Source organism: Aureobasidium melanogenum (assembly GCF_000721775.1).
Source record: "Aureobasidium melanogenum CBS 110374 unplaced genomic scaffold scaffold_15, whole genome shotgun sequence".
Classification (NCBI taxonomy): Eukaryota; Fungi; Ascomycota; class Dothideomycetes; order Dothideales; family Saccotheciaceae; genus Aureobasidium; species Aureobasidium melanogenum.
The window spans coordinates 115,867-138,708 of NW_024470067.1; the positions used below are offsets into that span (position 1 = coordinate 115,867).

Here is a 22,842-nt window from a genome sequence, read left to right on the forward strand (position 1 = left end):
TCATGTTCATGCAACGTCTTTACTGTCTCCCTGACTTGATTTTCCCACTTCTGATGTAAGGCGGTTTGGGTCTTGATGCCTGGACTAAAGAGATGCGATCCTAGTGGTGGCGAGACGATGAAGTTGACGAGAAACCCCACGATAACTTGATCCTGATTTTCCCCTGCCACGACTAGACCTTCAGAACTAGGAAGTCGGTGGACAGATCCAGCTAATCCTTTTTCTTTGATCCGTAACAACATCTCAACTTCCCTCGTAAACTCCTTTTCTCGTCCTCGTTCGCGTGGTTTGAAGAACTTCTCTCTTCCCTCTGTTGTTTGCACTTTTCCTTGCAAACTCTTCAAAGGATTCAGCTCTTGTTCTTCTCTTACCAAGTACAAATCCCTAGCTTTTGTCTTCAAGATTGCGGTCCAAGAATCTGGTGCTTCTAGAACAGACAAGGGCGCAATATCATACCCCGGCTCATAAAAACACTCTTCAGTCCCTTTAATCCCAGGCCCATCGCCACTTACCATCCCAAAACTTTCCAACTTATACGTCGGCGCATAAACAAAGCTTCCAATACTCAATCCTTTTACCTCAACTCGTGGAGCCAATTCCACCAACACTGGTACAAAGTGTCCCAACATCAAATTTAGCGGTCGCATATAAGCATCCATATCATGTCGTTCCAGACTCAGATACCCGTTCAGCAGAACAAGAAACTGCTTTCCTAGAGTTGTGTTTTGGATAGAGATTGATGGGATGGAGATTTGGAGTTGAGTGACTCCACGTATGAGTTTGATGCGAACGAGATCTTGACTGAGATGACCGTCGCGTATGTAGTAGGCTAGGGACATGGCTGTGGTTTTAAGCAGGGCAGGGGTTGGTTTGTACATTTGGGTGTTAGGAATATGTCAAGGTTTATGGCTTGGGTGAAGGAGTGGGCAGGGCAAGCAATCTATTCAACAGCACTTGAATGAGGTTCAAGCTTCACGATCGTCATATGCACGACAAGGCGCGGCAAGAACACCGGCCAGCACAGGAGTGAGGAGATTCGTAGATCGTGCTGCATCAGGGAAAGATGAATTCGTTGTCAGGTCTTCCTACAGTTGCGCAGGACAGATCAATAAACCCATCTACCGATAGCATCGTTCCTCTCTACCCTACCCTGCCCGAACGGCCTAGCACACACACCGAAATCCCCTACACAACTCATCACCCTCATCCACTACTCCAAAAACCCCTGCAGCGCCTCAGCCCCCTTGACCACAACCCCCAAATGCCACGGCACATTCCCCTCCTCACATTCCCCCACCCCCCTCAATTTTCCAAGCAACCCCAACCCTCGATACCAAACCATTGTCTCTTTAAGCGTCGTCTCAGGCGCACGTTGCGCAAGCCAACTAACCGCATTCTCAGGAATCCTCGGCGGGATCACGTCCATAAGATCAACGGCCAAAGATGGTAAGTTGGATAACGAGTCAGAAGGGCCGCGTTTGAGGAGTAAACCAGAGGCAAGAGGGCGAGAGAGGGTGGTACTTCGAGTGCAGGAGAAAGGCATCAGCACACCCCAGGTCTCGTCTGTGTTGTCGATGAGGAAGGCGTCGGGGTCTGCTTGCTGCAAGGAACTTAATTCCTGTTGTTGAGTTGGCGTCTCTCCTGCTGGCGTCGACGGTTTGGTATCTCCGGTTTCTGGCGATGTAAAGGTGGATGCTTGAGGTGTAGCAGCTGGCGTCATAAATGCTCCCATCCCCAATACACCTCCGCCATCGGTGTTAGCGCCAATCTGCAAGGCAGGACTCATGTCCACGTCCAGCAAAGCAATACTCCAGTTTTCAGAAGGCTTCTCCCGCCAAATTCTCTTTTCCCAATCGCGCATGACGCCGGCGCGAGCAACAAAAACACGATGAGGGGAGTCGCGTGCGAGACTCAAAGTCGTGTCTCTGACTTCTGTGAGTATGATTCTGCCATCTGTGTTGCTGAGGCAGTATGATGCTTTGTGATAATGTATGCCTGTGTTGTCCGTCCACGCTGCACTGAGCCAGCTGTTATCTGCATTAACAGCATACGCAACATGCAAGATTTGCGCTTCCTCGAGAAGATTCTTGGGCGTGCGCTCTGTAAGTGCAAAGTTGATCTTGCGGCTTGGAGGGGATGCCAGGTGGATACAGGGGGATAGGTTCAGGGGCCAAGAGGAGGTTTGATCGTTGCTGCTTTCCAGCGAAACTCTGTCGTAGATGAAAGCGGCAAGCGAGTTTAGCCAGGCTTGATCTGGGACGGTCATGGCGGTCGGACATGCAATACGGCTCATCGGGACGATTTGCAAGATCATTGGTGGCGGATCTTCGCGATCTGAAGAGTAAGTTATGAGCATTGCTTGGAAGCAACCACATAGATACTTGACCAAAGACTCGTCTTCAAACGGGTTAATCATGTAGATGATGATTGTGTCTTCAAGGTCAGCATCATGAAGCAAATCACCGAGGGTGTTGCAAGCCGTCTGCAGACCTTGCAGTATGTTGACGATGGACGGTTCACCATGTGAACGGTATGCCACCAGTCCATCTTCATGCTCGCCTGTCTCGCCACCAATATAGTGCTTGCCAAGTTTCCGATTCTCGTACGCAAGTCGGATCTCTTGCAAGAAGTCCGCAACAGCTTCACCCAAACCACCACTGTCAGGATATAAAGCAAATGCAGCAACATCTTTTGGTCCATGCGCGGGTTCCAGTCCAAGAGTATCCCAGAAATTGACGGCAGTCGGCTGTAACTCCCATCCTTGTCCCGCTCGACGGACGTGGACAGCTGGCGCAGGTATCGTGATGACAGAGCTGATGTTCCCTGGCGGCCGCCGTGGTACAGGTCGTTGCTGAATTTTTGCAGCAGCTGCAATCGCTTGCTCGGCGTGATGAGCAGCCATTGCACCAACTCTTGCAAAGTCACAGTCTTGCGCCTTTTCAAACACTTGTCGCAGCGCGTCTTGAGCTGTGGAATAGATAGGTGAGGCAACAGTGGGGGTCTCTCTGATGTCCAAATCCGAAGCTCCAGCAAAAGTACTCTGTTCAGCAACGAGCTGAGCTATATCAACGAGATCGTCTGCGGTAAAGTCGAGTACAGGCCAGATACTGAGATCTTGAGTTGCTGTCAATGACTTGGAAGGCATTCTCCAGATTGAGAGATTGTCTGCAAATTTGTGCTGCTGCTCCGTGGCACGATTTTGAGATTCTCTTGCGGCAACCAATTGATCAATCATCGGTCCAGGATCAGTCATAGCTGTCGCATCAGAACCGACACTTTCCACATCGCTTTCGGCTATCGATTCGGCAAGGTATCTTGGTGTCGGACCTTCGTCTGCTGATCCTCGTTTCCTTTTTCTGATGTCAAGCGACCGAAGACTACCCTCGACAGATGACATACTCTCTGAGTCGGATTCCTGGCTGGTCTCGGATTCCGATTCTTCTTGCGATCCATCGTCCCGAGGTGTGAACTTGGCTTCAGCCACAGTGTTGCGTCTCCGGAAAAGCGAAGTGGGATTGCGTGCCCTGAACGGCTTTTCAGGAAGTGCGATGCTGTTAGATCTGTTTGCGTTGTCTTCCTTTTTGACAAAACCGCTATCGAACTTGCCCAAAGCTCGATATTTGGCATCGAAGTTGGAGAGATCATCTTTGAAAACCACAGGTAGAAAGGTGCTGTCTCTTCGCAAGCTAGGAACATGCTTCTCTTCTTGCTCTTCAGGTAAAAGCCTGTCCTTGATTTTCAGCGGGCTTAGCGGTGGACTCGAGGCAGCCTCCTCAATCGCGTCTTCAAGCTTGACATCTGCATCCTCCTTTTCTGGCTCTTTCTTCGTCTCTTCCTGCATCTCCTGGCTCTTGATCTGCTCCGGCGGCATGTTTTCCTCGAGGACGGTGGGTTGTGGCTGGAGCTCAACAGCTTCCATTTTCGGCGTAGGATCAGAAACTGCATCAATCATTTCCTCGGACGGACCAGTAATAGAAGGCATCGAAGCAACACCTCCAGGATTGTCAAAAAAGCTGAAATCAGCATCCGTCACACCAGGATTCTCGAACATTTCTTCATCGGCGTCTCCAAACAAATCGTCGGTATTCTCCTTGTGGTAATCTTCAGTATCCAGATCAACATCCGAGGTACTGTCATTCTGTGTCATGTGTTGATCGTTTTCTTGCTCTTGGGTCTCTTCCGGAAGTCCAGGTAATGCTTCGATGGGGTTGTCGGAGACTATTACGTTTGGTATAGATGGGTCCGCGCAGATGATTGGGGGTATGGCGTCAGGCGGTGTCGGGTATATGCCATTTACACTAATCTGATCCTGAGCGCTGCGAGAGTAGACTGGAGATGTAACCGACAAATGATCAGGTATAGCTTCTTCAGGGATATTGTTAGCAGCATTTTCCTTGTCCTTTTCAGCTTGTCGCATCTTTTGTTCCTGATTTGCTCGCTCTTCTTGTCCGACAAACCAGGATTCGGCAGTGTCGAGTGGATTTTGGTATGGATCTTTTGAGTCGAACCAGTGAATGCTGTCCGTCCGATCCAGCGAAGGTGACAGTTGCTGCGAAGGGATCTCCAAGCATAAAGAACCCGGCCAAAGACACTCGAGTTGGTCTTGTGAGTTGGACGACCGCAGACTAACCCTCAACCAGGAATCATCATGTGATAGACTTGCTTTTTCTAACTTTGTCGCAGCCAAAGATTTCCAGTTTGCATGCTTTGCGCGACGACTGAGGCGCATACGGGCCTCCCTCCGAGCTTGGTATGAAGAGGCGTTGTCGTTGATGTCGGTGAGGTTCAAGGGGGATGCGACGACAGCGGGAGTGCCTGAAGGAGCGAGCAAGACGTTGGCGCCGTCGGTGTCGGACGCGATGGAGAGGCCAGTGTTGTTCGCATGCGGTAGAAGAGCAAGAGTGCCCTGACTGGTCATCTGCGCGCGAAGGGACAGCAGTTGGTGGTCACCCTCGGTGGGTAGGATCCACGTCAGATGGCCAACACGAATAGCGCCACAAAGTTGAGACAGAGAAATGGACAGCGAAGCCTCGACAGCAGCCAGGAACATGCTGAAGATGTGCTGGTTCTGCATGACGAGCTTAGGGTCGCTGTTGGGCCGTGTCAGAGCGGCGGCCTCGAGGCGACCTCGCTGGTGCACCTGCCATCCCAGCTCTTTCATGTAGTCGTCGGCGGCTTGGAAACCGCCAAAGACGCAGACCTTCTTCTGCTGCACCGCCGACTGCACCAGCACCCGTCGCTGTCGCAAACACAGGAGAAGGTCATTGCGCTGGTCCTGGTCATCCCAGTCGGTCTTTTGGCCCTGGGTCGCGTCCTGGTGGTTGTAGATGAGGTAGTCAATAGACGAGTAGCCTTCCTGTCGCACCTGTCAGCTCCGAGGTTCTTGCCCCCTGAATATTGAGTACAGGAGCTACTCACTACAGCTTGTAGATTGGTGCAGCACGACTTGAGAAAGTCCATGACATTGTTACTGCCAGCGACATGGGCTGTCCTGAGCTGAAATGAGTAGTTACTCGTACTCTTAACAGACGGTCATGCAATGGATTATCTCCGCCAATCACCCGTCACACCGCTCGGGCCACAACCCCACACGAATCTGCACCTTGACCTGCTGCTCTCGGCCTCGCCGCCGCCTCTTCGCATGTGCAATCCTGCATATACTAACTTATCATTGTTTGCTATCCTACATCGACTGTTCTTCGACTAACTCATGCCTCATCAGATCATTCCCAAGTAAGACTCGATATCTGACTGCTTGCTTCTCTGTTCCTCGAATATGCCATTCCAGCCAGCATGACCGCTACTCGGCTGCAGCTTCCTAAAGCGCATCATGGCATGCAGCCAAATCTTGGTTCGTTAATCCCTGCCGAACATGCCTGAAGAGGTAATATCGCGCGGTCTCTCCTTTTCTTTGTTCGTACACTCCTCACGTTGGAGGAAATAACTCTCCCATCCCCATCTCCCCATCCAAAAAGTCCATATGCAAAAAATCCGTCAATGGCCGATTTTGCGTCGCCAAACTCGTCAGAAAGGCCGAAAGCGCATCTTGATCCTGTCCCATTGCTTCGAACCCTGGTGCTTCATAGTTTGTTGTCGTCTCTGCAGACGCAAGCGACAAAGTGCCATCATTACGACAATGCCAATTACTAAGTGTGCGTTGTGATGTTATGAATGCAGCAGCGACTTTTGCGAATGCAAAACAGACATCGTGGAGGCGTTTTGCGGCTGGAGAGAGTAGTTTCACGTGGTCGAGGGAGTGGACTGTTTCCTGTAGGAGGTGGAGTTCGGAGGTGCTGGAGGTTGCTATTGCGTGGATGAAGACGACTGTAAAGGGTGTGAAGGATGGATATAGCAAAATCCTGAATGTGTCAGCTCTAAGCTCCGCTTCTTTCGACAGCGTGATCCATGCTTACCAATTCACATATTCGGCTTGCTGAGGCACTGAACGGTTTCTGAATTGCGCAAAGCAGCGGAGATGGTTTTCCAGTCCTAGGCGTGCCGCTTCGTAGCATCGAGGACTGATCTCTGTTGTGCTGCTGGTGAGTGGCTGCGCTCGATAGATGACCGTCAGTACAGAGTAGCAAACAAAGTCTGCCGCTTGCGCCATTCCTATCAGACGCTCCTGACAAAGGGCTCCCGTGAAATCAATCTGGTATCGTTAGTCCGCGTCGCTTTCCCAAAGACACATCACAAGCCTACCGAGAGAAGTTGGTTTCGAAGAGCATTCACCTGTGACGATAATTCATCCACCACACGGCTTCGTTCTTCAAGCGGCGTATCCATCGCCGATGCAGAATACAGTTTATCATACACCTGCCCCTGAAGCTTCGCAAACAAAATCGTAGCCAGCGACATCAAATCCCAAGGTCTCTGTGCTGAATTCGTCGATGGCGTGTAAAACTCGGCATCAATATCAGCATCTGGGAAGTTCGACCCTCTTCCCAAGTTCAGCGATAGATTCTTGTCTAGCATGTATACTTGCCAGAATAGGTGTCGCTTGATATCTGCAGTTTCTTGGTCTTCGTGGGCGAGTGATGATTTGCGATGGTAGCCTAGGGTGTGACACATGGTCGCTGCTGCAGAGAGGAATGTCCAGCTCAAGGAGAGTTTGCATTCTTCCTGTGCTTTGATTGCCTGATGATCTGGTCAGTATATTGACGGTTTGGGCAGAATAGCTTTGCTTACACCAAGAAGGAGTGATTGGATATTAGGCATCACAGGGACTGTAAGCGTCTCAAAACTCTCCAGTCCAGCGCAGAATGTCGTCTCACAAAGATCGATGATTGCCTGCGCATCATATCCTTGAAGAGCGGGATCTCGCTGGCTCCAATAGTCGCGGATGACAAAGTAGAGAAAGCCATAGAAGAAGGTCATTGAACCTGGTGGCGGTGGTTCCAATGGGAAGTAGACTTTTTGGCACAGTGCTTCCAGCTGTGCTACTCCCTTGTAGGAGAAGGCAACCAAGGATACAGAAGGACGTGCTGTGAGACTAATTTCAGTCATTGACATACTGAGCCTATTGAAAGCTCACTTACCTTTTGCTGTCTTGATCAGAGCGATCACAAGTGAAGCAGGCGGAAGCTCCTGCTGACCCACAGAATCAAACTTAACTCTGGTGCTGAGATGTGTCTCGTGTATTCGCGACAGAGCTTCATGTCGCTTCAGACTGTCTTTGAGTAATGTGAGTGCGCTTGACAACTCACTCGACGGTACTCCTGGCACTGCCGTAGCCGTGACATCAGCAAGTTGCCCCGCCTGTATAGTCTGACTCCCAAAACTCGAATCCCCTTCGTAAATCGATATCGTTTTGTTTGCAGGACCAGGCACATCCCCAGCATCCGATCCCACAGACCCGACATTCGGAGTCGAAACTACCGACCCTCGCGACAACAACTTCAAACTACTCTCAATTCCTTGTAATCGTTCTTGGATCAAGGCGATTTGTCGTTCATATTGACTTGTCACCACGATCCTTGGTCTATGCTCTACGGCCCTTGCAACAGCTGCTTGACATGCTATTCCCAACGTCTGGCAACTCGCACATGGGATCTGCTTGTCACATTTGATCTTTCTGAGGCGGCAGTTCTCACACTGTAAAAGACCGTCAGTCTTGTCAACTCATCGATCTGCGGGTTGGACTGACGGCTTTTTGCAGGAATGAGCGTGGAGTTGAGGGGTCAGACATCAGTAGAAATTTGAGATGGAATTGATGTTTCCATCGAGTCTTGAGATGGTTGGATAGGTAAAATTGATGAATGGATGGTCGAGAAACGGCACTCGCAGTCCGCCGCGCACTTCAAAGTGGGTCTGGTCTTGGCGTGTTTGACAACGCGACCGAGACTTTCGAACTCATCCAGCTTGTCTGATTCTGTTTTTCAAGAATCAACTCACGACTAGGAAAACTTGTATCAGAATGTCTATGCCACCGTTGGGTACGTCAGCCTCCTGTGTAGGCGAAGTCAACACTGAGCCGCGAGCAAATCTATATGTTCTGAAGCTTTATCGCGTTGGGAAACGCCGTGAACACGAGAACTGATCCGGCAAAAAGTCGTTCTCGATTGCCTGGATCTGTCTGCTTCTTAATCCAATCTGAATTCTAGTGCTACTTCCAAGATCTCCGTGCCTCTCTATACCGCAGCTTGTAGAGGTGCAAACACTCTCAAAGGTATCCAACCCTGCAGCGCAGGACCACCGCGCAGAAGCGCTCTAATCTCGCTTGGATGTATCCAAAAGAAGACCAGCATAGTCCCCAACATGAGCGCAGCATCAAAAATGTACAATGTCCACTCATGCTGAACGATATACCCAGTGCTGCCGCCCTGAATATACTCAATCAACCGATAAAGTGAGCGCACCAGAATCATAATGCTTCCAGCATACAACGCATTCAAGTGTTTCTTCCAAGGTAACGGCATAGCCATCACCTTACTGGTAGGATGATCAGACAAACAACGATGGAACACCACTGCCGACACCATAAAAAAGCCAAAAAAGAGCAATTGAAGCACTAACCCTCCAATGATAATCTTGTTTCCAGAACTGCTGCCTTGAGCAAGCATACCGCCGCCAGCACTCTGCGCGAGAAACGAGAGCACATCTCCCGTGACAAAAATCTTGGTGAGGAGTTTTCGTCTAATCAAAGAGCGGGATTCTCCTTCTGTGAGGTCGAGGATGCGGCCGAGTTCCATGTATATGCTTGCTGCAAAGAGGGTGGGTGCGAGAAGCAGAAATAGGGATTGCAGGATGTATGGCATCAAGGTGTAATCGGGGTGTTGGCTTGCAGACTTAGCTCTGGCGGCGTATCCAATGACTTCGACTGTTGCAGGGTATGTTAGCCCCTAGGGTTCGAGAAGATTTACTTTGTACATACAAAGACCGCCGATGACGAATGGGATGAAAAACCAGGTGCGTGTACGGAAGAGTTGCCAGGAGTGAAGGAGGGTGATGATGATGAAGATGAGGCAAGCAACCACAGCAGCTGCTTTGGATGGAAGGTATTCGTAGTACGAAAAAGGCATGTCGTGAGAAAAGCTGGTAAATGAGTGTGTGGTATGGTCCAAACGACAAAAACTTGAGCGATTAGAACGATTGATGACAGTGTGAAGCGCGATGAGTGTCAAAAGATCAAGATAAAGTGGCCAACAGCACCAAGCATATATCCAGTCTGGCTAATTATGGTCAACAAACACTTACCCAACAGCTTGTGGTGCTGCGCACATACACCGTATCGCCGTGTTCTAAGATTGAACATGATATTGAGGTCTACCTACCATGAGACATTTCCTACAGTGTTTTCGTAACGGATACGGCATAGATTGGTCAACGCTGCACAAGCACATTAGCTTGAAGCAGCTTGTTATATGTTAAGGTATGTTGAGACAGCTGTTGAGAGTGCGAATTGACGAGCGATGGGAACGGACTGATACCCTATCGTTTCGACCGAATCCTGAAACGCAACCATCGTATTAACCGTGTTCATGACTTCCTGCATCATCAGTCGCAGGACGAGGAGCTGAAGAGTCCGGACACCGGTTGATCTTCGGGCAGCGAAGGTTGGAGTCATCTTGGCATTCTTCTCCTGCGCCTCCCCCAGTCCCCTCGCTGGCTTGAGTAATGACAAACACCCATAGGGACCAGGTCAAAGGGATCAGTGATTGAAACTTTGACAACCAGGAGTATCTGTCTGACAACAATTGTCGATGCCATCATCAGAGCCTGTCCATCGCGGAGCCAAAAAGAGCAAGGCCATCACAATGAGCAACCTTCGCCTCGATCGTCAAGACTGCTTATCTTGCATTTGTCCGTTAAGGAGCCTTTTCGTCTTCTGTTTCATGCCGTTATGATAGCAGCTTCGGCATCAGGACCCGAGATCGCACGACTCGATGACTTGGCCAATTCTGTACGGCTCAACAGGCGACGGAGCCGTAAACTTGCTGGAAAGCGAGCACCATGGTTCTGGGAAAGTCATGTTTCGGACAAGAGCGAGACCAAAAGGTAAGACCTTGCAACGGTTTCGTTGCTCTAGACTTCGACGAAAACAGACCCTTTTGCTCCACGGAACCCTTCTGCGGGGTCGGTTCGTTATTTGACGACAGGTAACCTGGGGGACGAACTCTGGATTCGAACATGATAACACCTTGACTCTTGTTTTCGTTCGCATCTTTCTATCTCGAAAGGGACAACATTAGTTTTGTTCATGCGAACATTTCCTCTCCGATACGTCAGAGGCACCATCTGCTAAACCCCATCCTGCAAGCCATAGACATTATGGAACCAGATAAGGACTCCCACATCTCCTCCACAATGACACAAGTCTAACCTCGGCGAACTACAAAGGGTCAGACGTTGGACAGGGCTAAAACGGTGATATACAAAATTAGACGCCACGACCTAACGGTCTTCTAGAGCACAACTTCAATTTGCTTGACCACCTTCTCGAAGACCCGACCCTGTGGTAAAGCACGATAACGTCAACGATCTATACGAAGAACTGGTTCAAATGCCTCTCGACGGCAGAGTAGCCGGTGAAAGCGGCTTCGCACTATCAAAATTCTCGCTGAAACATCCAATCCTTCCGGTCAAGCCATACTCAGGCATGCTATATAACCTCGGTTTCGCCATGCAGCACCTTGGTGAAAAGTGATTGTCCTAGATTTTGCACCATCAACATGCGTTTCATCGACACTGCCATCCCACTCCTGGCTGGCTTGTCCACCCTTGTGGAAGCCCAAAATGTTGACTTTGGCAAAGTCTACTCGGTCAAGCCGCAACTCAAGTCAGCGAGTAATGCTGCGTCCTCGACCTCGTCAATAAAGACTTCATCAGTTGCATCCTCTATTGTCTCGAAGTTGAGCTCTGAGCATGCAGCAACCATGGTTTCTTCAAGCAGCATGCCCAAGTCGTCGGCTACGTCGTCCTCAAGATCTTCATCGGCCACGACATTGAGTACCAAGATGGCCACATCATCGACTAAGCAATCATCCTCGTCGACTCAGAAGACATCTTCGTCCGCTGCTGCTTCTAGCAGCTCATGTATCAACAAGGACGTCACAGATGCTAAGGGCAAGGTCTACACCATCAAGTGTAGTTCTGACACCAATGTCGGAGCATTCACGAACAAGGCCGCAACCAAATCGTTCACAGATTGTATGACCGCTTGCGATGGTACATCTGGTTGTGTCGCTTTTACATACGTTGGCGGCGATCAAGGCATCGGCGAAGGCACGTGTTGGTTGAAGAATTCTGCAGGCAGTGCCGTTGCCGCTGGCACGAACTTTGTTGCAGGATTCCTAAAGTCCACCACGTCGTCTTCCAAATCGATGACCACATCAACAAAGAAGTCATCATCATCCTCTGCTAAAATCAGCACCTCGACCAAGAAGGTTACATCGATCTCTAGCAAAGCCTCGACCTCGACTTCGACCCGAAAGTCAAGCTCAACCAAGGTCAAGCGTGCCACCGCGACAACCTGCAGCAACCCCAACAACATTATGTATAACTACGCGCCCAATCCAAACACGCCCACCCAATTCTTGGTCGACACAACTCTGGCTGGCTTGGCTGCTGCTCAGTGGTATCCTCCTGCCGGATACAGCACAAGCTTCACCAGCCAGTTGGCTGGTCTCTTCGCACCAAACTACCTTGGCTACCAACAACTGGCTTCCTACGACACTAGTGCATGTGCTGCTTACTGCAATGCTCGCTCTGATTGCAACGCTTTCAACATCTACATCCAGCGTACGCCTACTTTCATTCCTGATGACTCTTGTCCCAATCCTACCGCCGGTGCCTCCATTACCTGCGCACTTTATGGTGGTGCCGTGGATGCCTCGCAAGCTACCAATATCGGCCAGTACCGCAAGGACTTCATGGTTGTTATCCAAGGCTCTAACGGCTACAACCTCAACCCTGTACCAGCGTCGGTCTCTTCTTTCCAGGGCCCTACTGCTCTCAGTGGAGTTGCTTACAGCTCCAATATCTACCTGGGTCAGAAGTACTTCTCCACGTATGATGTCAGTCAGTGTAGTACTTTGTGTAACACGTACACTGCGAACAACAAGTCACAGAACGCCCAGTCTTCAACATACACTCCTTGCAACTATTTCAATGTCTTCAACCTCACTCTGAATGGACAAACTCAATTGATGGGATGTTATCTATTCAGTACGGCCAATGCATCAAATTACGCCACCTACAGAACAGCACAGGACTCCAGCGGCACAGTATATAACTTGACCAACTCCTACGGCTATGCGCTCTATCCTCAAGACAAAGGTCTCACTAGTGTCACATGGACTCCTGCACCAACCGGAAAGAACGCCACTTGCTCTGCCCTTGGAAAAGCTGGTAGTTCTTTCATCGACTATAACGGCGTCAACTACACTCTTGGTTGTGGGTATGATGTTCAGTATGCGGCGGATATTGGCAACCAAACCACACCCGACTTCTACTCATGTTTCGCTGTCTGTGATAGTGGCAACTATCCCGGCTGCAATGGCTTCGCGTATTTGGGCAATACGTGCTATTTTAAGAACCTGACTGGAACATCGCGCACACCTCAGTTGAACAACTACAATGTCGATATGGCTTGGATGCCTTCATCCTATGCCGGTTTCAATGCCTACACCGTGGCAGGAACTGTATCGTACACCACGACTACTACTGTCTGGGCTGGGCCAGGCAGCACTACAACTACCACCATCAACGGTCTTTCCGGAACCGTCATCGTCAAGACCTCGGGCTCGGTCCCAGCGGCAACTACAACCACCTATGTCACAGTGACAGCCGATTCAGGCACAGCATCCACAATCGCGACTCAAACCATCACTCCTACCAAGGGCTTGACCGGGACTGTATCAATCATTTACCCTACTCCTGTCACTACATGCGGTAACAAGGGCGCTGCCGCCGGTTTCTACAGCAATCCAGTCCCAGGCCAGCAAGCAGTTTCGCAATACCCAGCCTTTAAGCCAGAAGTCATGAAGACATCAACGCCCTCTGCACAAGCCACGGGCATTTCTTACATTGGCGAGTACTACGATGGAGGCATCTTCGGCACATATGTGTATGGTAACTACGAGTTTGCCTCCACACTTACGACTTTGGCTCTCAATCACGTCTTTTATGTGTTTGCCGGCCATGGTACTGGATACTACCATATCAACCTGCCTCAAGCAGATGATGTTACCCTCCTCTGGGTCGGTCCTAATGCGCTCTCTGGCTACACCCGTGCCAACGCCCAACTCATTCAGACTTGGAGTGCACCTGCCCCTGCAACTCTGGGCTTCTTCCTCACTGCAAACACATACACGCCTATCCGCCTTTGGTACGCGAACGGTGGAGGCCAAGGTGGCTTCCAATTCACCATGACAGCCCCAGACGGCGCTACGATCCTTCAAACAACTCCTTACTCCAACTCTGGTGTTATGAATGCGGATGTTGTCATGTTCCCTTGTGATTCTTCCAAGGGTGCCAAGTTCCCTGCTTTTGGCAAGGAGACTTGAGAATTCTCCATATATGTACATGTTTATTTTTCTCTGCTTTGTTTCTTTAGCGATATAGATTTTTCTTTGTTTACTTTCTTATAGCCACTGTCAGTATAGGCCTTAGATAGACTTCTATCACACCTTGTTGCTTTGGGTTTCGATTGTGTTTTGTCCTGTGTGTCTCGGTGCAGATTCGATGGATGATTACGAAGTACAACAGGAACGAACATAAATCCTGTAGCCCCTTGTTCAGCCTCCTGTCTCGATACGGATAAGTACTATGAATTCCTTGCCTACATGCTAAACACAGTCACAAATTTGCACCTAAGCCTTCTCCATTCTAAGGTGCAGTGGTTGTTATAAGCTATCAACATGCATAGTTGCGGCCGGAATGTAGGCCTAGCCATTGGGATGACTCTTGATAGAACTTGAACTTTGTCCATGGCAACCACGTTCTCTATCGAAGTGTTGTGCATTTCTATAGCTATCTTGTAACCGTGTTCTGCACACGGAGAGGCTGCATTCACGCTTCAAATCAATGCTTGACTGTTTTCGGAAGGAAGCGCCGTCACATGGACTCGTTTAAGCGCGCCAGCATAGGAAGGAGCGCTCCCCCGATCCCCAGAGATATCTGAGTTACTTGTTCCTTTCCTTTACGACTGCATGTCGTTTTCCTCTTGACCGGACTCCAGTCGAACATCTCTCTGTCCGAGCTGCGTAGATGCAGCTTTGATCTGGTCGTAGTCTGCATATGCCAATGGGGCTGAAGCGAACGTAGATTGACCGGGCTGTGGCACAATCTGCCACGAACAGAAGCTAGTTTGAGTGGGCAAGTGTCAGGCCGTCCGATGCAACCGGTGTTCATATTCCGAGCAGCTCTTCGTTGTCAAAGATATTGAGCCAGTATTCCCATGTCTCTCCATCAATCTCAACGGTCGAAGGGTATCCGTTTGCTGCATGCTGTGGTGATTGCGCGGTCTGTTGGACATGCGTGCTCAAATTCTCGACAGCATCTTGTCCATTTGGTCGACCTTGCCGTAGCTGTATCTGCTGCACAAAATCGGGCATACAGTCATCAGTCGAGGCTCTACGACTCCAAGCTTTGAGAGCCAGACTGTCGAGGCTGCGACAGTAGTTGCTGTAGAAGCTCTTGTGCTCGAAGCTTAGCAGTTCTGGGTTGAAACGATACGCAAGCGAAACTTGTTGCCATGCCTCACTCGCTGTCGGCTCACTCAGCTCCTGGAATGCTAGAGTGTGGAGTACGGGAAAGAGGGCTTCGAAGCAATAGAATAGCTTCGTGTGCCATCTATAGCGGTCCAACATCTGACTGGCGCAGCTCGAATGCTGAGTCTGTAGAAGCAACAGAGCTGTATCAAAAGCTTGACGCCGATCTCCTGTTGCCAAGTTATCATTCACGCCATGCGTAGAATGGCAATGTCGAAGAGCGAGACGATATCCAGTTGTTTTAACAAGGCATCTGGAAACACGTTGAAGTGGTATTGAGCCGTCACAATGTCTGGCATACTTTTCCTCAAGACGGGCTTCCAACTGCTGGATCGCTTGTACTCTACTTTGGCCTTCGACATTGAGACTGAGATTCCGGACAAAACTGCCGATCTCATATCTGATTGAGCAAAACACCATGTCTGTCATACCTTGTCTCTCAGGAGGCAATGTAGTCATGTCTGGATGAAGGTCTGCCTCGTTGAGGTTGAGTGGTCGTTTGGTGTCAAAAATCAGAACGTGAGCTGGATCACTGCTGTCGATGTCTTCGCACAGATTGACATAATGGCGATTCAGTAAATAGACCTGCCACCAAATCCTGCGGTTCATCTCTGCTGCAAAGACAGTCATGCCTTGGAGATTTCTCTCTCGGTGGATGCCCAAGCGGTGAGCTAGTCTGACTGCAACACCTATCACCAGCCAAAGACTCTGAGGAGAACTGTGCTGCCGAGCGGCCATCTGACTCAAACACCAGATTAGCACACGCACGGGATGGGATTAGATTGTACCGACCAGATACAAAACAAGTGCTTGAAGCAGTTCTGTTGTTGCGGTATCCATAAAGTTGACAACAAGAAGGCACTCCTTGGTCATTTCGAATAGTCCACGAATGCATTCATGCTTAGGTAACATCATAAGATTGAAGCATTCTTCATCGCTAAGGGACTCGACGGCAGCGAGGAATACAGACGAGAGCAGTGCTCGAGAGGGCTTGGGCAAGTCTTCTTGTTGACAGCCAGTCGCCTGGAGTACCAAGCGTTGCATAGTTTGTGTATGCAGTAGATTGACCATAGGATTGACATTGTCGATGTAGGTCTGCCATAGCTGGAAGATCTGTACTGGCTGAGGCCATGCGAGTTTTGGCGATACCTGATCAGGCGGATGGCTGAATAAAACAGATTCTACCCTAAGAGGCTCGCCGTGATCTGCAGGAGTTTGCGTACTTGATATCGGGATTTGTCGTGTGCTGTCACTTGCGGGCGGAGAGATTAAGTCACTGAAGGACGGAAGCTCTATAGGTGCGGATGAACCTGTCTGCTCGGGCTCAGGCTGCACTTGAAATCTTGCATGTCCGGATATAAGACCTTCCCTCCTTCGTCTTGTAGCCAGCGAATTGCGATGGTTGCGTGTGCATTCGGCGTTGGCTTTTTGACAAGTCGCACACGGATCTGCGCCATCACATTTAACCTTGCGATGCTGACATCGCGTACAGCTATGGAAACGCGTGACGTTTGGAGCCATAGTTGATGACAATGGTCATCTTGATCGAAAGTAATCTTTGTGATTCGGAGGCAATGGCTGTAGAGAGGCTGGGAAAGAGCGGCCGACGGAAGCGGAATCTTCGGCGTCACGGTACCGACGGGACCGACGGAACCGACGGGACCGACAAGACTCACCGGACTCATCCTCTCAGCCACTTCTTCCCTTAAACTGCAAACCAAGAAGGCTGCGGTGAACAGCAATGCTATAATGACACACTGGAGTTATCGACATCTGAAGTTGAGAGTCTATTGGATATTGACTCCGCTCATGCAGTAATCCCGCTCAGGACCTTTTGCCATGCCGGCCGTTGCTGCATCCTCTGATACCAAGCTGCAACCTTGCCCCGAGAGCTGATTTCATGCTCCATCGAAAGGTGGGAAAGAGTATGTAGCCACGCAAGATGGTTCATATCCACACGCGAGCATTCTTGTAGGATGGTGAGTTGGGTATCTGCCAGAACGGCTCGACTTGGTGGACTAACTTTACTGGTCAAGTATGGTTGACTGGCAAGAAGCTTCTCATAGTGATCAAGCACTTCTTTGAAGTTCTCCTCCATCAGTTACACCACAGTAGGTTCCGCTTCGTCGCGATCAAAGGATTCGCGGTAATGAGTCAGCCGAACTGTGGTCGGCGGTAATTGGGACATCATCCACTGTTCGAAGATTCTCTCGCATGCAAGCTTGGAAAAACTCGTGTTGAAGTATGAGTGTTCGACTAATGCGGCCTGTTCAAGCGCAGCGAGCTCTCTAGAGTCTACCGGAGACAGCAGCACCGAGTCCGAAAATGCAACCAGATACTTGCAAATGGCTCTAGACTCAAACACGTGCAGAGTACCGTCCTCAACGGCTGGAAGCTTGCCAAAAGGATGTATGTCATGGACAAACCCCTGATCTCTGGGAGTGAAGATCAGCCACGGTTGAGATGACCAGGGCTCGTATGATTCAACCTCGTGTTCACCTTGACCAATATCGACGTCAATCAAATTGTATGGCAGGTCAAGTCCGTTCAACACGAGCATTACTCTCTGCGTACAGGTTGATAGCTTGGATCTGTGAAGTCGAATGGTCATTGTTGCGCTGATCTGTTCTGCGTTGAATGCCTGGCATTAATCTCTACAGCCAAGTCGCAGTCGAATATTTATACTGTCTTTCTAGAGGTATGCGGATTTGTGGTCCTGTCGGAAAGTGCAGAAAGCCGTTCGGTCCCGCCTGCATATGCGCGATCATATCACGGAGCCTTGGACAAGCAGTAATGATCGAGCAGACTGTCTGCGACCGTCGATGCCGAACAAAGGTATGAGACCGAATCTCCGACCATGACAGAGATGAGGACAAATCGCGAGCGCACGGTCGACTGCGATGGGCTTGCATTTACGAGGTTGCATCTACCACTGCAAGGCCTGCATCAGTCATGCGGCCTAAGCACCTGCTCTTGACCGCCTCACAAAAATTCTAAGAACGATTTGGCCATCGACACAGAAAGCAAGTTGAAGTGATGGACTAGGCGAACGGCTCTGATGTCATGGCCAAAAATAACAAGGTTTCGAGATCGACCTCGGCTAAAGACCCTGCGAATTTCTATTTTCGACGACCGTTTGGATGTTTCTTCGTGGCCAAGACAATTCCATCACCAAAGTTGATTTGAGGAGCTGTCGGAAGGTCACTCCTCCGCCGCCTCTTGCTTGGCAAATGGGTCTTGTACGAGGAGATCGCTGGAAGAATGACCACAAACGTGGGGTCGATCTCTTGTACGAGCACATGCATTGACCTCAAGGTCGTAAAATCTCAGACATGGCGACGGTAAGTGAGAAACTCTTCTCGACGTTTGTCATCACACGTTGAAAGTGCTATCTACGAGGTAGGAGAGTGGGATATATAAGACCTTGAGGTGATCCTTCAGCAACTCATATCACATCCTTTCTTCAACACAGCAAGCATCACTACAACAAGATCATTCTCCATCTCATATCTCATTCTACGAACACATCTGCACAGATCACGAACTCTCTCACTCAACAAGATGCTTTCCAAATCCTTCATTTCCGTCTTGGCTTTGACCTCCGCTGTCTCCGCCTCCCCTGCTCTCCGCCGCGAAACTCAGAACAACGACAACTGTCTTGCTAAGACCAATGCTTGCCGCACAACTCGTGGTCCTGATGGTCTCTCCGCCAACCAGGCTCAGTGTTCAGCAGAGGACGCAGCCTGCAAGGGCGCTTGCTACGCAACCCTGATCAAATGCCAGAACACTCGTGGTTCTGATGGTCTTTCAGCTAACCAGGCTGCATGCATTGGCCAGTACGCCGACTGCCTTGGAGAGAACCCTATTGCTTCTACTGGAGGAATCATCTCATCGTTCGTTCCTTACACAGCGACTGCCTCATCATCCGCAGCCGCAGCAACCACTTACGCTTGCAATCCCGCCCACTCATATCCCGGCGGCCAGCAGTGTATCTCTACCAACGGTGCCTTGACCCTTGTCACACCCACCAGCACAAAGGCTTCTTCGACCACCGCTGCAGCCGCTGCCACTTCTTCTGCTGCCTCCGACTGCAAGTCCAAGGACAACATCTGCCGCACCACTCGCAAGGACGGTCTCGCAGCCAACATGGCTCAGTGTGCTGCCGACAATGCTGCCTGCCAGGGTGCTTGCTACGCAGCCTACAACACCTGCAGAAGCACTCGTGGCCCCGACGGTCTCTCCGCCAATATGGCTCAATGCGCCTCTGAATACGCCAGCTGCCTCGGCGAGAACCCCATTGCTTCCACAGGCGGCCTGATCTCAAGCTTTATCCCCTACAGCGCCTCTGCCTCCACCATGGCCACCTCCACCGCCAAAGCCTCCTCTTCCGCTGCCGCTGCCTCATCTGCTGCCGTCTCTGCCGCTGCCCCCGGCTCCAACCCCAAGAAGGTCGATGGTACCACCTGGACCCTGAACAACGTCGTCCGCTACTGCGCCGACGGCAGCTCCACCTGTGACTACAACTTCGACATCGTTGCCAACGGCAAGACCGAGCACTGCACTATTGTCAACGCCTCCAAGCAATCCTTCTCCAACCAGAAGTGTGCTAACGGTGATTACACCGTTTCTTGGGGCTATGTTGCTAACCCTGCTCCTGCCTTTGCTGTTATCACTGTTGTTGATGCTAAGAACGAGTTGGCTTGGTTCGGTGCCAGCAATGTTGACAGCCAGCGCCAGTGGGGAAACCTTGGTCCTGAGCAGGTTTACACTTACAACTAAGCTACTCATCGGGTTGGGTTGAGTGTCGAGAGAAAAGAAGTTTGTACATATCAAGATAGTCGGAACAGGATAGGGGATGGGATATTTGTTAATTTAGCAAGCCACTCTCGTTCATGATTAAATTCAAGGTTTCCTCATCACTGTGCTACCAATTTGCTATCTTGTCTTGTGTTAAGCTTCGTGTCTTCCCCATGCACCTCGGGTTGCTACTTGGCTAGTTTTGGTAAGCATTGGTTACATGCAACAAGTACCTGTGTCATCTCTAAGCTTAAATCCTTCCTCAACTTTAATTGAACCGACGCAACGCCGTGTTGATCACAACATGTCAGGGTAGTGCCCGAAATTCGATATTCGACACAGCGTTACTTGAAGCGGCTTTTAGGGTCTGTCTTCATAAGACGCAGGGTTGCAATGCAGTGAAAGAGAGACGCGAAGGATCAGTGAAAGATCTGTCAGAAACAAAATGCCAGATTTCAAAAAGTACTAGAATCAGAAAGTAATAAACGAACGCAAAGTATAAGATCAATTCCACCCGCCGATTTTAGTCTGCGCCAATCCATATCAACTCCATGCACATACTTCCCAGTCCTTGAACTCTCCAAACTCCAAGACTAGAAGCCGATGGTCAGAGTTGCGTCAAAGAAGGTGCTTCCGTCAGCTGTTACTACGGGGACACCACTTTCTGCCATAACCAAATTACTTTGGCCATCCGGCGTTTGGCCAACAACGAACGTGTTGAATTCTCCTTGTTTGGCGGTCGCAGTGCATGAGAGGGTGCCAGTTCTAGATGTGCTGCCCATTTGGGTCTCGATGTTACATTGCAGAGGAACGAGATCAGGCTGCTGGGCGAGGTACGCATCCGAGCAGAAGAGCACGTACTTGGCGTCGGCTCTCAAGAAAGAGATTGCAGCGGTGAACTTGTTTACGCCGTCTTTGAGATAGTTGGTTCGTGCAGATTGGTCAACGTAAAAGCTATCCGGGAAGGCGAGGAAATAATTTGAACTTATGCTGATTCCAGGGCCGGCGCCAACAGAGCCATCCCGGAAGTTGTCGCCCGATAGTTGAAGAGGTTGGCCGTCAAAGGTAGAGCCGGGAGCGGTAACGACAACATTGTTCACGGCAGGGCCAGCTGCAGCAGTTGCAGTAGACACGATTGTTGTGACGGTGGTCGATGCAGCGGCAGTGACGGTTGAGAAGGTAGTTAAGACAGATGTTGAGGACGCGGCAGTGACCTGCATGGCGCACGCTGAGGAGATAACTGAGGATTGGTATTTCTTCAAGTCAGCAGGGATTGACAGAGACGACGGAGCGGCACGTTTGGCAACAGCTGAAACAGTCGTAGTCGAGTATGCAGTAGAGGTGACGACGGGTACGACGGTCGAGATGGCAATCGAAGTTGACACAGGATTTGTGTATCCAAGATAAGCAGAGCAGAAGGGCTGCAATTTCGACCACTTGATGTCGGCAACAGCCTGGTACACGGCACCATTCGAATCGCCGACGGTAGGGTCGATGCCGGGATTGTTCTTAGGGAAGCCAAAGCTGTAGCTGACGACGTATTGGTCCTGTCCTCTCCACTGTCCGCCATTAGTGGCGTACTTGATAGGCCATGCCTCGGTGTAGAGAGCGCAGTACTGTCCTTGTGGGACGACTGAGCCATCAGCTTTGTGTGCAGTCAAGACATAAGTGTTGTAGAAGTTGCAAATCTTGTATGGTGTGCCGTCCTTGGGAGCGGTTGCCTTGTTGTATGCAGTTTGAGAATCGCAGTAGGCAGCGCAAGCAGCTGTGTCCCAGGTAGATGTAAAGAGCTTAGAGCCCATGAACTGTAGATGGTGTAAGCATACAGCTTAGGTCCGAGATGTAATTGCATCACTTACAGTGTTGTAGCCTTGTATATCGTAGGGTGCGTTGATGGCAAACTTTCCATAGGGAACACCAGCCTGGTAACCAGCTGGGGTCTTGATCTGAGTGGTGACATAGCCGTTGGATCCAGCGATCGCAACAGTGAAACCACCACGGGTTTGACCCTGGTTGACTGCATTGTCTTGGCTGACAGGTCCGCCCCAGTACACGCACTATGACTTGTCAGTCCCAAATTTGAGGGAGACGCAGCGATGATATTCACCTTGATCATGGTTACCGAAGAAGGGTTCGAGCACGATGTATCATCAGGATTGACTGTTCGAAATCAGTTGTGGTTTGAACAGAATGGAGGAGTCGAGAAATTACCAGATGGGTCACGTTCGAAGTAGATGTTGATGGAGACACAACCATCCTTGGCAGTACAACGCTGTGCACACGTTACGACGTCGTAGGTATCAAACGTGTCGTATCCCATATACCCGAAGGCATTGTTAGAGGCTTGCTGGGCTACGAAGGCTTGGCTGTAGCCAGAGGGAGTTGGGGCGGCCGAAGCGACGGAAGCGTAGTAGGTGTTTGCCAGGAAGTTGGCAGCATTGTCTGCGTTAGCTGCGTAGGTGGGGGCTGAGGTTGCTCCGGAAGGTTGAGGGGCACAAGTAGTGGGAGCGGCTCTCTTCGCATTGGTAGCAACTGCGGTCTGAGACAGAACATCACTGATCTCGACACTGACAGAAGAGACGGCTGAGGTGGCTGCAGCGATGAGGGAAGCGGTGTCGTAGGTGACGGTTTGAGCAGCGACACCGACAGCTTGGGTGTAAGTCGGATCAGGAGTATCTATGACCATATCAAGATCGATGTCTTGAGGCCTGGGCATAGCAGCGGCCAAATTGGCCGCCAACGCGGGAAGAGCATATGAGGAGAAACGCATCTTGAACTCGTGAAGATGGTTGTGGATTGGAAGAGAAGATGAGACTGATTCTGAATTGTGTCGGTT

General features: G+C 50.3%; 10 protein-coding genes across 10 annotated transcripts; 4 read left to right on the forward strand and 6 right to left on the reverse strand.

Annotated features, from left to right (window-relative positions):
- Positions 1-1,210: 1,210 nt before the first annotated feature.
- On the reverse strand, positions 1,211-5,460 carry M437DRAFT_76469 (uncharacterized protein; the record flags this gene model as incomplete). Its single annotated transcript, XM_041026629.1, has 2 exons — positions 1,211-5,356; positions 5,419-5,460. 2 exons carry the CDS (start codon positions 5,458-5,460, stop codon positions 1,211-1,213), a joined length of 4,188 nt encoding a protein of 1,395 aa, XP_040878329.1.
- Positions 5,461-5,926: 466 nt separating this feature from the next.
- Positions 5,927-8,079, reverse strand: M437DRAFT_52253 (putative C6 transcription factor; the record flags this gene model as incomplete). The annotated part of the gene is made up of 5 exons (XM_041022323.1): positions 5,927-6,359; positions 6,414-6,649; positions 6,700-7,134; positions 7,186-7,481; positions 7,536-8,079. Coding segments are annotated over 5 exons (1,944 nt in total), but the record flags the coding sequence as incomplete, so codon positions are not given.
- A 548-nt stretch (positions 8,080-8,627) lies between these two features.
- M437DRAFT_51769 (RTA1 protein) lies at positions 8,628-9,518 on the reverse strand (the record flags this gene model as incomplete). Its single annotated transcript, XM_041022238.1, has 2 exons — positions 8,628-9,316; positions 9,371-9,518. The coding sequence occupies 2 exons, from the start codon at positions 9,516-9,518 to the stop codon at positions 8,628-8,630; spliced, it is 837 nt and encodes a 278-aa protein (XP_040878331.1).
- A 2,472-nt stretch (positions 9,519-11,990) lies between these two features.
- M437DRAFT_51894 (uncharacterized protein) lies at positions 11,991-12,758 on the forward strand (the record flags this gene model as incomplete). Its single annotated transcript, XM_041022260.1, has 1 exon — positions 11,991-12,758. A coding segment is annotated over one exon (768 nt), but the record flags the coding sequence as incomplete, so codon positions are not given.
- Positions 12,759-13,091: 333 nt separating this feature from the next.
- M437DRAFT_52257 (uncharacterized protein) lies at positions 13,092-14,003 on the forward strand (the record flags this gene model as incomplete). The annotated part of the gene is made up of 1 exon (XM_041022324.1): positions 13,092-14,003. The coding sequence occupies one exon, from the start codon at positions 13,092-13,094 to the stop codon at positions 14,001-14,003; it is 912 nt and encodes a 303-aa protein (XP_040878333.1).
- An 843-nt stretch (positions 14,004-14,846) lies between these two features.
- M437DRAFT_76473 (uncharacterized protein) lies at positions 14,847-16,730 on the reverse strand (the record flags this gene model as incomplete). Its single annotated transcript, XM_041026630.1, has 2 exons — positions 14,847-15,947; positions 16,002-16,730. The coding sequence occupies 2 exons, from the start codon at positions 16,728-16,730 to the stop codon at positions 14,847-14,849; spliced, it is 1,830 nt and encodes a 609-aa protein (XP_040878334.1).
- Positions 16,731-17,016: 286 nt separating this feature from the next.
- Positions 17,017-17,820, reverse strand: M437DRAFT_76474 (uncharacterized protein; the record flags this gene model as incomplete). The annotated part of the gene is made up of 4 exons (XM_041026631.1): positions 17,017-17,177; positions 17,238-17,301; positions 17,374-17,637; positions 17,698-17,820. The coding sequence occupies 4 exons, from the start codon at positions 17,818-17,820 to the stop codon at positions 17,017-17,019; spliced, it is 612 nt and encodes a 203-aa protein (XP_040878335.1).
- A 1,523-nt stretch (positions 17,821-19,343) lies between these two features.
- Positions 19,344-19,571, forward strand: M437DRAFT_30549 (uncharacterized protein; the record flags this gene model as incomplete). Its single annotated transcript, XM_041019182.1, has 1 exon — positions 19,344-19,571. A coding segment is annotated over one exon (228 nt), but the record flags the coding sequence as incomplete, so codon positions are not given.
- On the forward strand, positions 19,566-19,988 carry M437DRAFT_51912 (uncharacterized protein; the record flags this gene model as incomplete). Its single annotated transcript, XM_041022262.1, has 1 exon — positions 19,566-19,988. One exon carries the CDS (start codon positions 19,566-19,568, stop codon positions 19,986-19,988), a length of 423 nt encoding a protein of 140 aa, XP_040878337.1.
- A 611-nt stretch (positions 19,989-20,599) lies between these two features.
- On the reverse strand, positions 20,600-22,776 carry M437DRAFT_76476 (uncharacterized protein; the record flags this gene model as incomplete). Its single annotated transcript, XM_041026632.1, has 5 exons — positions 20,600-20,905; positions 21,107-21,811; positions 21,866-22,063; positions 22,114-22,166; positions 22,218-22,776. The coding sequence occupies 5 exons, from the start codon at positions 22,774-22,776 to the stop codon at positions 20,600-20,602; spliced, it is 1,821 nt and encodes a 606-aa protein (XP_040878338.1).
- Between the last annotated feature and the right edge of the window lie 66 nt (positions 22,777-22,842).